At 39.9% G+C, this 14,426-nt stretch overlaps 1 protein-coding gene across 1 annotated transcript; it reads right to left on the bottom strand.

Moving 5' to 3' along the window:
* Positions 1-11,329: 11,329 nt before the first annotated feature.
* On the bottom strand, positions 11,330-12,065 carry LOC106089998 (uncharacterized). The gene is made up of 2 exons (XM_013256026.2): positions 12,027-12,065; positions 11,330-11,950 (listed from the first exon to the last, which is right to left on the bottom strand). The coding sequence occupies exons 1-2, from the start codon at positions 12,051-12,053 to the stop codon at positions 11,510-11,512; spliced, it is 468 nt and encodes a 155-aa protein (XP_013111480.1). The 5' UTR covers positions 12,054-12,065; the 3' UTR covers positions 11,330-11,509.
* Positions 12,066-14,426: the final 2,361 nt, after the last annotated feature.

Below are 14,426 nucleotides of genomic sequence, written 5' to 3'. Positions count from 1 at the left end.
TGGGCCAAATCAGGTAAAACATTTAGGATTCTTGTCATAACTTAAGTCCTCGTTCCTAATCTTAGCCAAATCGGATGAAAATTGAGGCTTCTAAGGGCTCAAAAGTCAAATCCGGGTATAGGTATATATGGGGGCTATATCTGTTTATTTAACCGAATTGAATCATATTTGGCAAAGATGGTGGAAGTCGTAACTCAAGGCATTGTTCCAAATTTCAGCCAAATTTGATGAAATTTAGGGCTCAGGAGTCAAGTCCGGGGATCGGTTTATATGGGGGCTATATCATTTTATAGACTGATTCGGATCATACTTTCCGTGGATTTTGGAAGTCATAACTTAAGAGTTTGTTCCAAATTTCAGCCAAATCGGATGAAAAGTGAATCTTCTAGGGACTCAAGAAGTCAAATTCGGTTGATTGGTTTATATGAGGGCTATGTCTGTTTATAGACTGACTCGTATCATATTTGGCATGGATGTTGAAAGTCATAGCGCAAGCCTGTGGTCCAAGTTTTATCCAAATCGGATGAAATTTTAATCTTCCAGAGGTTCAAGAAGACTAATCGGGGTTTAGGTTTATATGGGGGCTATATTCAAATCTGAACCGATATGGACCATTTGCAATCCCGAATGACCTACATCAATAGAAAGTATCTGCGCAAAATTTAAAGCGGCTAGCGATATGCGTTCGACTGTTATTGTGATTTCGAAAGACGGACGGACGGGCTAGATAGACCCAGAATGTCGTGACGATGCAGAATTTATATGCCTTATGGGATGGCAGATCAATATTTCGAGGTGTTACAAACGGAATGACTAGATTAGCATACCCCTATGGTGGTGGGTATAAAAAGAAAAACCATGAGTGTGAGAGAATAGGGATATTAGAGGGTCAAAATGAAGACTTGAAACTCCCCCAAAGATTTAAATGTCAAACCAATGGGTTTGGTAGAGGCCCCTGGTATGGAAGCATCTGGAATCATATACAAATGCTAAGAAAATGGAAAAAAACATTTTCGGCTGTTCCAAGTACCCAATAGCGGCGGCGGTATTCTGACTAGACGGTATATACATTATGTTATCTAGTCTGAATGTGGCCAGACTAGCAGTAACCAGGGTAATGACCAACAAGGCAGCAGGAGCCGATTGTTACATGGTTATATATTAAAGACCACACTTGACATGCTGATGATTCGTAAGACTAGCTCGTGTACGCAATCTAATTTAAAGCTTACCCTAAGCGTGGAAACTCTGCATACTTATTCACCCTACCCCAAATACTGGGAAAGAGCAAACAGAGATAGATCAATTTTCGCCATATTTTCATTGACATTTTCTAAGACATGACTGTCTTAGACTGCCTTATAGGTTAAAAGTTGTTTCAAGCAATGTCTGAGTTTGGTATCCCTGCTAAATTGATAAGACTCTGCAGTATGACGCTTACAGATACACTTTTAGCAATCAAAACAGGAATGAAGCTCTTCGTAACCGATCAATCGAGGATTCAGACTGGGAAACAGTTTATCGAGTGATTTTCTTAAATATCCTTCTGGTGAATATACACGAGATACAGGTGTGAATAAACAAAACACGCTACTCATATGTGAACACATGCTACTCGCCTATGCCAACGACATCGATGTTATGGATCGGTCTAGTAAGGAAAGGCACAAGTCGGGCGGAGCCGACTATATATTACCCTACACCACCGAGTATACATAATACTTTGAGATATATCTGGGAGCTATATCTGAATCTGAACCGATTTAGATGAAATTTTGCACACATATTGGGACGTCACAAAAAGCACTTCGCGCCAAATTTTATAGAGATCGCACCAAAATTGTGGCTCCTACAGCTTTAAAAGGGCATATCGGATGAACGATATATATGGGAGCTATATCTAATTCTGGACTGATTTCAATAAAATTTTTCAAGTATTTTAGGTCGTTAAAAAAAAGATTTCGCGCCAAATTTTGTAAAGATCGGACCAAAATTGTGGCTTTTACAGCTTTAAAAGGGCACATCGGATGAAAGATATATATGGGAGCTATATCTAAATCTGGACCGATTGTTATGGAACTTTGCACACATATGCGGACGTTGAATAAAACGGCCCATGCCAAATTTTGTAAAGATCGGACTAAAATTGAGCTTGCTACAACCTTAAAAGATCATATCGGATGAAAGACATATATGGGAGCTATATCTAAATCTGAACCGATTTAGATAAAATTTTGTACACATATTGGAACGTCACAAAAAGCACTTCGCGCCAAAATTTATAGAGATCGCATCAAAATTGTGGCTCCTACAGCTTTAAAAGGGCATATCGGATGAAAGATATATATGGAAGCTATATCTAATTCTGGACCGATTTCAATAAAATTTTTCAAGCATTTTAAGTCGTTAAAAAAAAGACTTCGTGCCAAATTTTGTAGAGATCGCACCAAAATTGTGGCTCCTACAGCTTTAAAAGGGCAAATCGGATGAAAGATATATATGGGAGCTATATCTAAATCTGGACCAATTTTTTTCAAAATGAATAGCGTTCGTCCTTGAACCAAAACAGACACTAATGCAAAATTTTGTGAAAATCGGACATCAAATGCGACCTGTACCTTGATTACAAGAATACATGGACAGACGGACATAGCTAAATCGAATCAGGAAGTGATTCTAAGCCAATCCGTATACTTATCGATGAGTTTAGCTCTTCTCCTTCTTAGCGTTGCAAACAAATGCAAAAATCTGTAATACCCTGTACCACAGTAGAGGTGTCTGGCATTAAATGAAGATAAGACAAAGTAGATGTTATCATCTCCCACAAATCCCTGTACACCCGATCAGATAAAGGAAATGATGAAAGTTGGGAAATACGACTTTCAGATAGTCAACAATTTTATCCATCTCCAGTTTGGAAATAAATCGAAGGATAAAATTGGCTAACAGGTGATACTTTGGTCTTACCAAGAAGTCCAGGAGCCAAGCCAAGGCTTGCCAGATAATCAAAGTAAGATATCGGAGAGTAAATGCGATATCGGAGAGTAAATGCGCCTGTTACGGGACCAAAACTTTAAATCGAGAGATCGGTCTATATAGCAGCTCTATCCAAATCTGAACCGATCTGGACCACATCGCAGAAAGGTGTCGAGGGGCCTAACAATACGCACTGTCCCAAATTTCGGTGAGATCGGACCTTTTATGAGCCCAAGACTTTACATCGAGAGATCGGTCTATATGGCAGCTATATCCAAATCTGAACCGATCTGAGCCAAATTGAAGAAGGATGTCGACGGGACAAATCACTGTCCCAAATTTCGGTTACATCGGACAATAAATGCGCCTTTTATTGCCCCAAAACCTTAAATCAAGAGATCGGTCTATATGGCAGCTATATCCAAATCTGAACCGATCTGGGCCACATCGCAGAAAGGTGTTGAGGGGCCTAACGCAACGCACTGTCCCAAATTTCGGTGAGATTGGACTATTTAAGAGCCCAAGAGTTTACATCCAGAGATCGATGTATATGGCAACTATATCCAAATCTAGACCGATCGGAACCAAATTGAAGAATGAACTCGGGTGGCCTAGCACAACGTACTGTTCCAAAATTTAGCAAAATCGTATGAAAAATGTGGCTTTTATGGGCCTATGACATTAAATCGGCGGATCGGTCTATATGGGGACAATATCAAGATATAGTCCGATATTGCCTATCTCTGAACTTAACCTGCTTAGGAACAATAAAAAGATTCTGCGCAAAGTCTCAGCTCAATACCTCTATTTTTAAAGAATGTAGTGTGATTTCAACAGACAGACGGACATGGCTAGATCGTTGCGAAAAAATTCTGCCAAATCGGATAAGAATCGCGCATCTTAGGGGCTCAAGAAGTCACTGTGCAAAGTTTCAGTCAAATCAGACAAGAAATGCACAATCTAGGGGCTCAAGAAGGGCAATCGGGAGATCGGTTTATATGAGAGCTAAATCAGGTTTGGAACCGATTTCGACAATACTTGGTTTGTATATTTGAGACTATAGCACAAGACATTGTGCAATATATCAGCCAAATCGGATAAGAATTGCGTTCTGTAGAGGCTCAAGATGTATAATATCGGCAAATCGGTTTATATGGGCCAAGGAACCGATTCAGACTATATTTGGCACGTATGTTAAAGGTCTTTGGGGAAGCCGTTTCAGCAAAATTCGATAAGAATTGCGCACTCTAGAGGCTCAAGAACTATAATCGGGAGATCGGGTTATAAGGGAGCTATACCAGGTTATAAACCTATTTGAGCCATACCTAGCATAGTTGTTGAGAGTTACAGCAAGACATTTCGTGCAAAATGTTAGCCAAATCGATTATTAATTGTGCACTCTAGAGGCTCAAGAAGTCAAGATCCGAGATTGATTTTTATGGGAGCTATATAAGGTTATCAACCGATTTGGACCGTACTAGGCAAGGTTGTTTACGGTCAAACCAAAACACTTCATGCAAAATTTTAGACAGATCGGATAATAATTGCTCCCTCTAGCGGCTCTAGAAGTCCAAATTCGAAATCGGTTTATATGTGAGCTATATCAGGTTATGAACCGATTTCAACCGTCTTTGGCACAGTTGTTGATGGTCAAACTAAAATACTTCATGCAAAATTGCAGCCAAATCAGGTAAAAAGTACGCCCTCTATCGGATCAAGAAGTCAAGATCCGAGATCGGTTTATATAGAAGCTACATCAGGTCATGTACCAATTTGGAACATACTTAGCACAGTTGTTGAAAGTCAAAACAAACACTTTGTGCAAAAAATGGGCTCAAAAATTCAAGATCCAAGATTGGTTTATATGGGAGCTACATCAGAGTATGGACCGATTTAAACCATACTTATGACAGTTATTGAAAGTCATAACAACACACGTGATGCAAAATTTCAGCAAAAACCGGAAAAGAATTCAGCCCTCTAGTGCCGCAAGAAGTTAGGATCCGAAATCGATTTATATGCCAGCTTTACCAAAACATGGACCGATTTGGCCCATTTACAATCCCCACCTCCCAATGGAGGACATCGTAGCGCAGAGGTTAGCATGTCCGCCTATGACGATGAACGCCTGGCTTCGAATCCTGGCGAATCCTTAATTATTTTCCCTGCCACTTCTCCTAAGTTGGATTATGTCTGGTATTGTGTGTCCCGCACTTAAGTTCCGGTATCTATTAGCCTCGAAAGCCGGGCAATGACATAGGAAATGCTACAACCACTCATCATCTTCCCCACATGCCCTACACATACTATCACTTGCCGCACCGATTTTGCATAATGATACCGAAAGCTATACTGGCCTCCTTCATACTTCCTTTCATTAATAGCCCCGACCATCTGGCAGGCGTACCAAAGCCACCTCTCGAGAAACCAAAATCACACTACCAGTGTTGTTGTACGACTCCGAAGCATGGGTACTTGCGCAAACAGATGAGACAGTACTTGGAGTGTTTTGAGAGAAAGGTCGAACGGAAAATATATAGACCAGTCAGTGTTGATGGAGATGGTTCATATGATGAACCACGTCATATGAACCACGAGTTGTTAGGTTTGGTTAGGTTTAAGTGGCAGTCTGCCATTAGACTCACTTAGACGTTTTCGTCCATTGCGTAGTACTTGTTATGAAAACGCAGCGCAGGTAGGCTCAGCCTATGACGCTGAACGCCTGGGTTCGAATCCTGGCGATACCATCAGAAAAAATTTTCAGCGGTGGTTTTCCCCTCCTGATGCTGGCAACATTTGTGAGGTACTATGCCATGTAAAACTTCTCTCCAAAGAGATATCGCACTGCGGCACGCCGTTCAGACTCGGCGATAAAAAGGATGTCCCTTATCATGAGCTTAAATCTTAAATCGGACTGCACTCATTGATATGTGAGCAATTTGCCCCTGTTCCTTAGTAGAATGTTCATGGGCAAAATTTTGCAAATTTTTTGGCTCAGGTAGCACCCCTCTACATCTTCTTGTTGAGTATCGTCCAGATCGGACCATATTTGGATATGGCTGCCATATAGACCAATTACCCGATATAGTGTATTGGGCCTATAAAAGGAGTATGTTTCATCCGATTTTGATGAAATTTGAAATAATGAGTTCTGGTAGACCCCTACATCTATTTGTTGAATGTGGTCCAGATCGGGCAATATTCGCATATAGCTGCCGATATAGAATATTGAGCCCATATAATGAGCATTTTTTATCCGATTTTGATGAAATTTGGAACAGTGAGTTCTGATAGACCTCTACACTTTTTTGTTGAATATCGTCCAGGTTGGACCATATTTTGATATAGACGATGCTCAATAAAAATGTGCAGAGGTCCATCAAAACTCACTATTTCAAATTTCATCAAAATCGGATAAAAAATGCTTATGTTATGGGCTCAATTATCGATATCGGAAGATCGGTCTATATGGCAGCTATCCAAACAAATACCCAAGAAAGGTATTTATTGGGTATTTTCCCAATAAATACCTAAGTATTGGGTATTTACCCGGAATAAATCTATCTCTAAGAATGAATGAAGAAGCTCTGGCTAACAAGTCTTTTAAAGGTAACCATAATGGAATACGCAAAAGGCGACGACGAACACTCCCATCAATCTCATTGCAGCCGGTTTTACGAACGGGATTGACCCGATAAAGTCCTTAATCGGCAAGGGCTGCCGCCTCAGTGTACAATATACTGCTACAACAACAACAACAACTAACACAAAGTAAACTCCCATGGAAAGGCCAAGTAGTGAAAGTCATATTGAGATTGGGTGTCTGAGGTTGCAGAAAGAGCTCAGAAGATCGAGGCGCTTGAAAGCTGCTCCAAGATCGGCTAATGGAATAGTTTTTCTGTAAAGTAAGTATCTCTGCCTTGACGTTCTCACAGCTTCTGCGGAAAACTTAAAATGCAACCTTCAGTATATCAGCATATTCTCCAATCAGACTTCGGTTCTAGCTAACGGTAGAAAAATGTTAAATCTATTTATGCCAAGATTGGGTCATGTAGCCCTAGAGTGTTTATAGTGCGCAATATGTGCCCTGAACTGTAATCTGTTGTCCTTTGGTCATTAACGATAGGGATTCGCTGGCATGTCGCTAAAGGCATACCAACAGATTCCGGTTCGACTGGAATGTATAAGGTAGGTCCTAGAATTACTACTCTACAAATTGAAGGAATATCTCTTTAGCCCGACTTTGAACCAGGGAACAGGGAATTATATCAAGGATTATTTTCTTTGCCACTGCTTAGCCCAAGAGAACGCTCTCTTAACTTAGCACATCTTATAAAGATCGATATTTATTGTTGCATCCAATTTAAACCTATACAAATGAGCGGCAGTGTATATCAACTTCATCTTATACATAAAATTCAATTTGTTTGTTTGTTCCCTATAGACTCAAAAACGGCTGAACCGATTACCTTGAAATTTTCACAGATTGTGTAGGTTGGTCTGGAAGAAACATAGGCTATATAATTTTTTGATATCAGGAGGACCCTTCCCTTTACCCCAATAGTACTACCCAAAAATAAAAGTGGACCGATTGGGACAATATGGCATTCCAATGAAAGGTATTCAAGAGTAGAGTACGAATTTCGTAATAAAAGTTGGGTCCAAGTACCTGGGGGGTTCAAGTACCTGGGCCCCAGCCCAAAAACCCTTTAAAATAGGTTTATTTGACGATCATGACAATATGGAACTCAAATGAAAGGTATTTGGGAGTAGATTACGAATATGGTCAGGAAGTAGAAATAGGCTTTATAATTTACTGATAACGGAAGGGGGCGGACCCTCCACCGTTACCCCAAAATCAAAAATGGACCGATAAGGACAATATGGGTATCAAATGAAAAGTATGCGGGAGTAGATAACGAATCTGCCATACAAATTCATGTCAAAGTATAGGGGATCACCTCACCCCCACAAAAACGACCAAAATGGGCACATTAGCCAATCACGGATACATGGGACTCGGTTTGCTTTTTCCGTATAGACTGAAAAACGGCAGAACCGATTTTCTCAAAATTGTTGGCATATTATGTAGGTTGGTCTGGTAGGCAACATAGGCTATATAATTTTTCGGTACCAGAATGGGGACGGACCGTCCCCCTTATCCCAAAAACACAACACAAAATCAAAAGTGGACCGATCGGGACAATATAGGTATCAAATGAAATGTATTGGAGAGTAGAATACGAATATGGTATTAAAATTTGAGTCTAAGTACCAATCGGGCCGCCCCAACCCCAAAACTCCCCCAAACAGACATATGTGACGTTCATTTCAATATGAGGCTCAATTGGAAGATATTCGGGAGTAGATTTCGAATCTGATCGAATTATAGGGGGTCACGCCATTTCTCAAAAACGCCATTAGACCCATTATGACTATATGATACTTGGCTGAACCGATTTTCTTAAAACTGTTATAGATTGTGTACGTTTGTCTGGAAAGAAACATAGGCTATATAATTTTTAGATATCGGGTGGAGGTGGACCCTCCCCTTTACCGCAAAAACGCCACCCATATCCGAAACTGGTCCGATGGGCACAATAAAGGTATCAAATGAAAAGTATTGGAGACCAGAAAACGAATATGGTATTAAAATTGGGGTTCAAGTATCTGGCGAGCTGCCCCAAACCCCAAAAATCCTCTAAACAGATATATTCGAAGTTCATGTCAATATAGGACTCAAATGAAAAGTATTAGGTATTTGATTACAAATATGGCATAAAACAATAGGTCCAAGTAATGGGAGGTCGACCACCCACAAATACCCCCCAATGAGCATATTAGCAGATCATGGCTATATGGAACTCAAATGAAAGGTATTTGGGAGTAGATTACGAATATGACATCAAAATTTGCGTTCAAGTCTAGGTGGCGCTTTTCCCCCTAAAGATACGTCAAATAGGTTATTTGACCCATTATGACAATATGGGACTCAAGTGAAAGCCAAGTCCGAACGGCGTCCCACAGTGCAACGCTTCTTTGAGGAAAATTTTTTAAATGACCATGCATGGCATTGTACCTTGCAAATGTCGTCAACATTAAATCGCTTTGTTCGATGTTCTCGCCATGATTCGAACGCGTTCATCGTCATAGGCTACAATGGCACGAATTCGATATACGAATTCAGGGCAAAGTGTTCCCACCCTAAAAAGATATTAGAGAGTTCAAGAAGGCGCAGCGGAGCGGGCCCGGTTCGGCTAGTCTTATATATATATCTTATGAATAAAAATCAATTTGTGTTTGTTTGTGTGTTCCTTATAGACTCAGAAACGGCTGAAACGATTTTCTTGAAAAACTTCACAGATGGTGCATAATGACCCCGTGGTGAAAATAGGGTACTAGATTTTTCGATATCTGAAGGGGGGGCGGACTCTCCCCCTTACCCTAATTATCAGAAACGCCTGATCTCGGAGATGAGTGGTGCGATTTAAGCGAAATTTTGTGTGCTCTCATCTAGTACCCTAAAAATAAAAATTTGGTATCCAAATTTCGGATGGGATACCTAGGGGGGCTGCCCCACCCTAAAACCTACCAAACATATATTTAGACCAATCACGACAATATGGATCTCAAATGAAAGGTATTTAGGATAAGAAAACGTATCTGATATCCAATTGTCGGACCAAGTGCTAGGAGGACCACCCCAAACCCCCAAAACACCCCTAAATCGGACATATTTACCGACCATGGCAATATGGGACTCAAATGAAAGGTATTTGCGAGTAGAATACGAATCTGATATCCAAATGTGGGACCACGTTTCTGGGGGTCCACCCTTTCCCCAAAACAACCCCCAAACAGGACTTATTTACTGACCATGGGAATATGGGGCTTAAATAAGAGGCATTTGAGTGTAGAATTAGAATCTGATATCCAAATATGAGACCAAGTGTTTGGGGGGACGCCTCTCCCCAAAAACCTCCCCCAAAGGGCCCAAAGGGGACACATTTACGACCATAGCCACATGGGGCTCAAATGAAAGGTCTTTGGGAGTAAAGCACGAATTTGATATCAATATTTGGGAAAAGTGTCTATGGGGCCACCCCAACCCCACAACACCACCCAAATAGTAAGTATTAGCTGACTTATGCAATATGAGGCTCAAATAAGAGGGTTTTTAGAGTGGAACACGAATCCGATATATATTTTCAAGGCCAACTCACTTAGTGACGGTCCATCCCCCAAGCCGCTCATGTTTGCCGACTATGGAAATATGGGGCTCAAATTAAAGGTATGTGGGAGTAGACCACGTATCTGATATCAACATTAGGGACCAACTGTCAAGAGGGGACGTCCCACCACCATAAAAACCCCCAAATAGGACGTATTTGTTCACCAAGACAATTTGGGTCGTAAAGAGAGTGGAACTAAATATTTATAGTTTTTAGGGCCAATAACCCAAACCGGACATATTTGCTGACTTTTTCAATAAGGGGTTTAAATGAGATTAGATAACGAATTTGATATTCCAATTCAAATAAATCATATATAGATATATGAGAATAGAGCACGTTGCTGATATATTTTCCAGGCTGAGTGGTTGGGGGGACCACCCCAATCCCCAAAAAACACCCCTAAATCGGGCATATTTACCGACCATGGCAATGTGCAGCTTAAATAAAAGGTATTGGAGGGTAGAGCAAGAATTGATACCCACTTTCGGGACCAATTTTCTGGGGGTCTACCCCTTTCCCAAAATACCCCACAAACAGCAATTTTTTAGTGACCATCGCAATATGGGGCTCAAATAAAGGTATTTGGGAGTAGAATACGAATTTGATATCCAAAACTAGGACCATGTATTTAAGGCATCACCCCTTCCCCAAAACACCCCACAAAGGGTAAACATTTTTCGACCATGCCAATATGTGACTCAAATGAAAGGTATTTGAGACTAGAAAACGAATTTGATAACCTATTTTGGGACCACGTGTTTGAGGGACGCCTCATCCTGTAAACTTCTCTTAAGCCAATGGCAATATGGGGTTTAAATAAATGGTATTTGAGAGAAGAGCACGATGCTGATATTTTTTCAGGGCCAAGTATCTGGGGGACCACTTCTCCCCCGAAAACACCACTAAATCAGACATCATGAGAATATCGGGCTGAAGTGAAGTATTTAAAGAATGGAGTACATCCTACAACCAAACTTAAATTCGTAGACCAATAAAGATCATGTTGGATTCAGATAAAGGCACTTTTATTGTTAAACTGTTAGTCAAGTTTGCATGGTATTTCACTTAAAGCTCTTTAATTGTCGAAAATAAATATTTCAAGGAAAATTTTTGTTCCATATAAAGTAAAAGAAGGCGCAGCGGAGCGGGCCCGGGTCAGCTAGTTATCTGTATAAAACATTTCAACAATATTCAGTGATTCTTTTGAAATTTAGTTTTATAAAATGTAGAATATTTTGTAGATATTTTGTGCATAGAATTAATTTTTAACCATTTTTAACATAGCCTTTGTATTTTTTTTACATCGGCTTATCCAAATTACACACTGGTTCATCTCCACCTCGATGGCACTCATCAACACATATTTCCTTGGTCCTTGTATCACATGTCATGTGTGAGGGACATGAATAGTGCGTTTTGCTCACTTGGGCCCCCTGGCACATGGCGTATGTGGTGCGACTTGTGCATGTGAACAATTGATCGCCGTCACAGGTAGCACAACCCAAGCCAGATCCACAATCAGGTTCCACTCCCATGCCAGGTTCAACACATTTCATACCAAGGCGTGTGCATATTTTATTCGTTGGACACTGAAAATTTAAACTCTTGTCAGGATCGGCACCAAAGCAAATATGGAAGTTTGTGCTGTTAATGCAGGCAATGCCATTGGTACCACATTCACCGCATTTGGCGTCCGTCTGGTGTATCACCAAAATCAAGCCTATTATCAGGGCCACACACTAAAAGGAGGCAAACAAATAACAAATTAAACCATTTTCGTTTAATAGAAAATTGTTAAGCAGAACAGAAACTTACAACTTGCTTGTAAAATTGTGAAAACATTTTCTTTAGCTCCACGCACTTTTCAACAGTGAATATCACTAAAATATCAAATGCTCGGACATTTTATATGAAAGTTTTTACATGTTTTTGTCTTATCTGGAAACTAGAACATCATTTAATGATATGTCAGATTGTTAAGAAAGTAATTATCTTTATAACACGTCCCTCTCCAAAATGCTTATTCACCCTAAGATCGTTCAACTCTTTTTGTTTTTCGAGGAAAATGCGATCATCACAGCCAAGGTCTGCACAGTTTTAAACACTCTTTATATGCTAAGGTACTTACTGCAAATTCGTTTATAGCTTAAGAGTAAATATCCGAAAAGCGTGTTATAATAAAACGTAGTTCTTGAAGTTAATTGCGGAAATTCTTAAATTACAAATATGGCGAATATTTAACTCATTCGATTTTTTCTTACGATGTACAAATTTAAAATTTTTCGCTACGCCACTTATGAAAGTAAACTCTGAGTACGCTTATGAGATAATTTGGCGAAATTTTGAGACTTGGCCTGTTGGCACAACCATAAGATGCACAGAAAAAAATAACTCTTAGAAAAAACCAACTACCAATTCTCAACGAATTTTAGCATTGAATCGAAGACATTATTTGTTGAAGCATGTACGTAAGTCTCTGCAAGAGACTTGACAGACCAAGTTATTGAAATTTTGTTAACATTCAATAAATCCTTTAATTGAGGTAGTTGTAACAAGTAAGAGCGTTCTAAGTTCGGCCGGGCCGAATCTTATATACCCTCCACCTTTGATCCCATTTGTCGAGTTCTATGCGCGGTATCTCTTTTTAGGCAAAGAAAAAATATTGAATAAGAACTGTAATGCTATTGGAGCTATATCAAGTTATAGTCCGATTCGAACCATAAATGCGTGCTGAACACTGTAAAAGTCATTGTTTAATATTTCAGTTCATTCGGATAAGAATTGCGACTTATGGTTTATATGGCAGCTATATCAGGTTATACACCGATTTACGCCATACTTAGCACAGTTACTGGAAGTCATAACAAAACGCATCATATTAAATTTTAGCCAAATCGGATGAGAATAGCGCGCTCTATGGGCTCAAGAAATCAAGATCCAAGATCGGTTTATATGACAGCTATACCAGATTATGAACCGATTTGAATCATACTTAGCACAGTTGTTAGAAGTGATACCAAAACACTAAGTGCAAAATTTCAGTTAAATCGGACGAGAATTGCGCCCTCTAGAGATTCAAGAGGTCAAGACCCAAGATCGGTTTATATGGCGGCTATATCAAAACATGTACCGATTAAAACCATACTTAGCATAAACAATACTTAGCGTAGTTGTTGGAAGTGCTACCAAAATACGACGTGCAAAATTTCACTAAAATCGGTTAAGAATTGCGCCCTCTAGAGGCTCAAGATGTCAAGACCCAAGATAGGTTTATATGGCAGCTATATCAAAACATGGACCGATTCAAACCATACTTAGCATAGTTGTTGGAAGTGCTACCAAAATAAGACGTGCAAAATTTCAATAAAATCGGTTAAGAATTGCGCCCTCTAGAAGCTCAAGAATCAAGACCCAAGATCGGTTTATATGGCAGCTATATCAAAACAAGGACCGCTTTAAACAATACTTAGCGTAGTTGTTGGAAGTGCTACCAAAATACGACGTGCAAAATTTCACTAAAATCGGTTAAGAATTGCGCCCTCTAGAGGCTCAAGATGTCAAGACCCAAGATCGGTTTATATGGCAGCTATATCAGGTTATAGACCGATTTAAACCATATTTAGCGCAGTTGTTGGAAGTGATATCAAAACACTACTTTTAAAATTTCAATATGATCGGATAAGAATTGCGCCCTCTATAGGCTCAAGAAGTCAAGATCACAGGTCGGTTTATATGACAGCTATATCAAAACATGGACCGATTTGGCCCATTTACAATACCAACCGATCTACACTAATAAAAAGTATTTGTGCAAAATTTCAAGCGGCTAGCTGTACTCCATCGAAAGTTAGCGTGCTTTCGACAGACAGACGGACGGATAGACGGACGGACATGGCTAGATCGACTTAGAATGACATGAAGATCAAGAATATATATACTTTATGGGGTCTTGGGGGCATATTTCGAGGTGTTACAAACAGAATGACGAAATTAGTTTACCCCCATCCTATGGTGGAGCGTACAAAAAGTGGGTTATTTAAAGCCTCCCGACACCTGGCCTGAATAAGGTTGAGATCGGACTATATTTAGGTATAGCTGCCACGTAGACCGATCTACCGATAAAGGGTCTGAAGCCCATTAAAGCTTTATTTTTTATCCGATTTCGCTAAAATTTAAAACAGTGAGTAGGTAAAGGCCTCCCAATATTCGACCTAA

This window comes from Stomoxys calcitrans, chromosome 1 (genome assembly GCF_963082655.1).
Source record: "Stomoxys calcitrans chromosome 1, idStoCalc2.1, whole genome shotgun sequence".
NCBI lineage: Eukaryota > Metazoa > Arthropoda > Insecta > Diptera > Muscidae > Stomoxys > Stomoxys calcitrans.
This window is presented reverse-complemented; position numbering and strand designations above follow the sequence as displayed.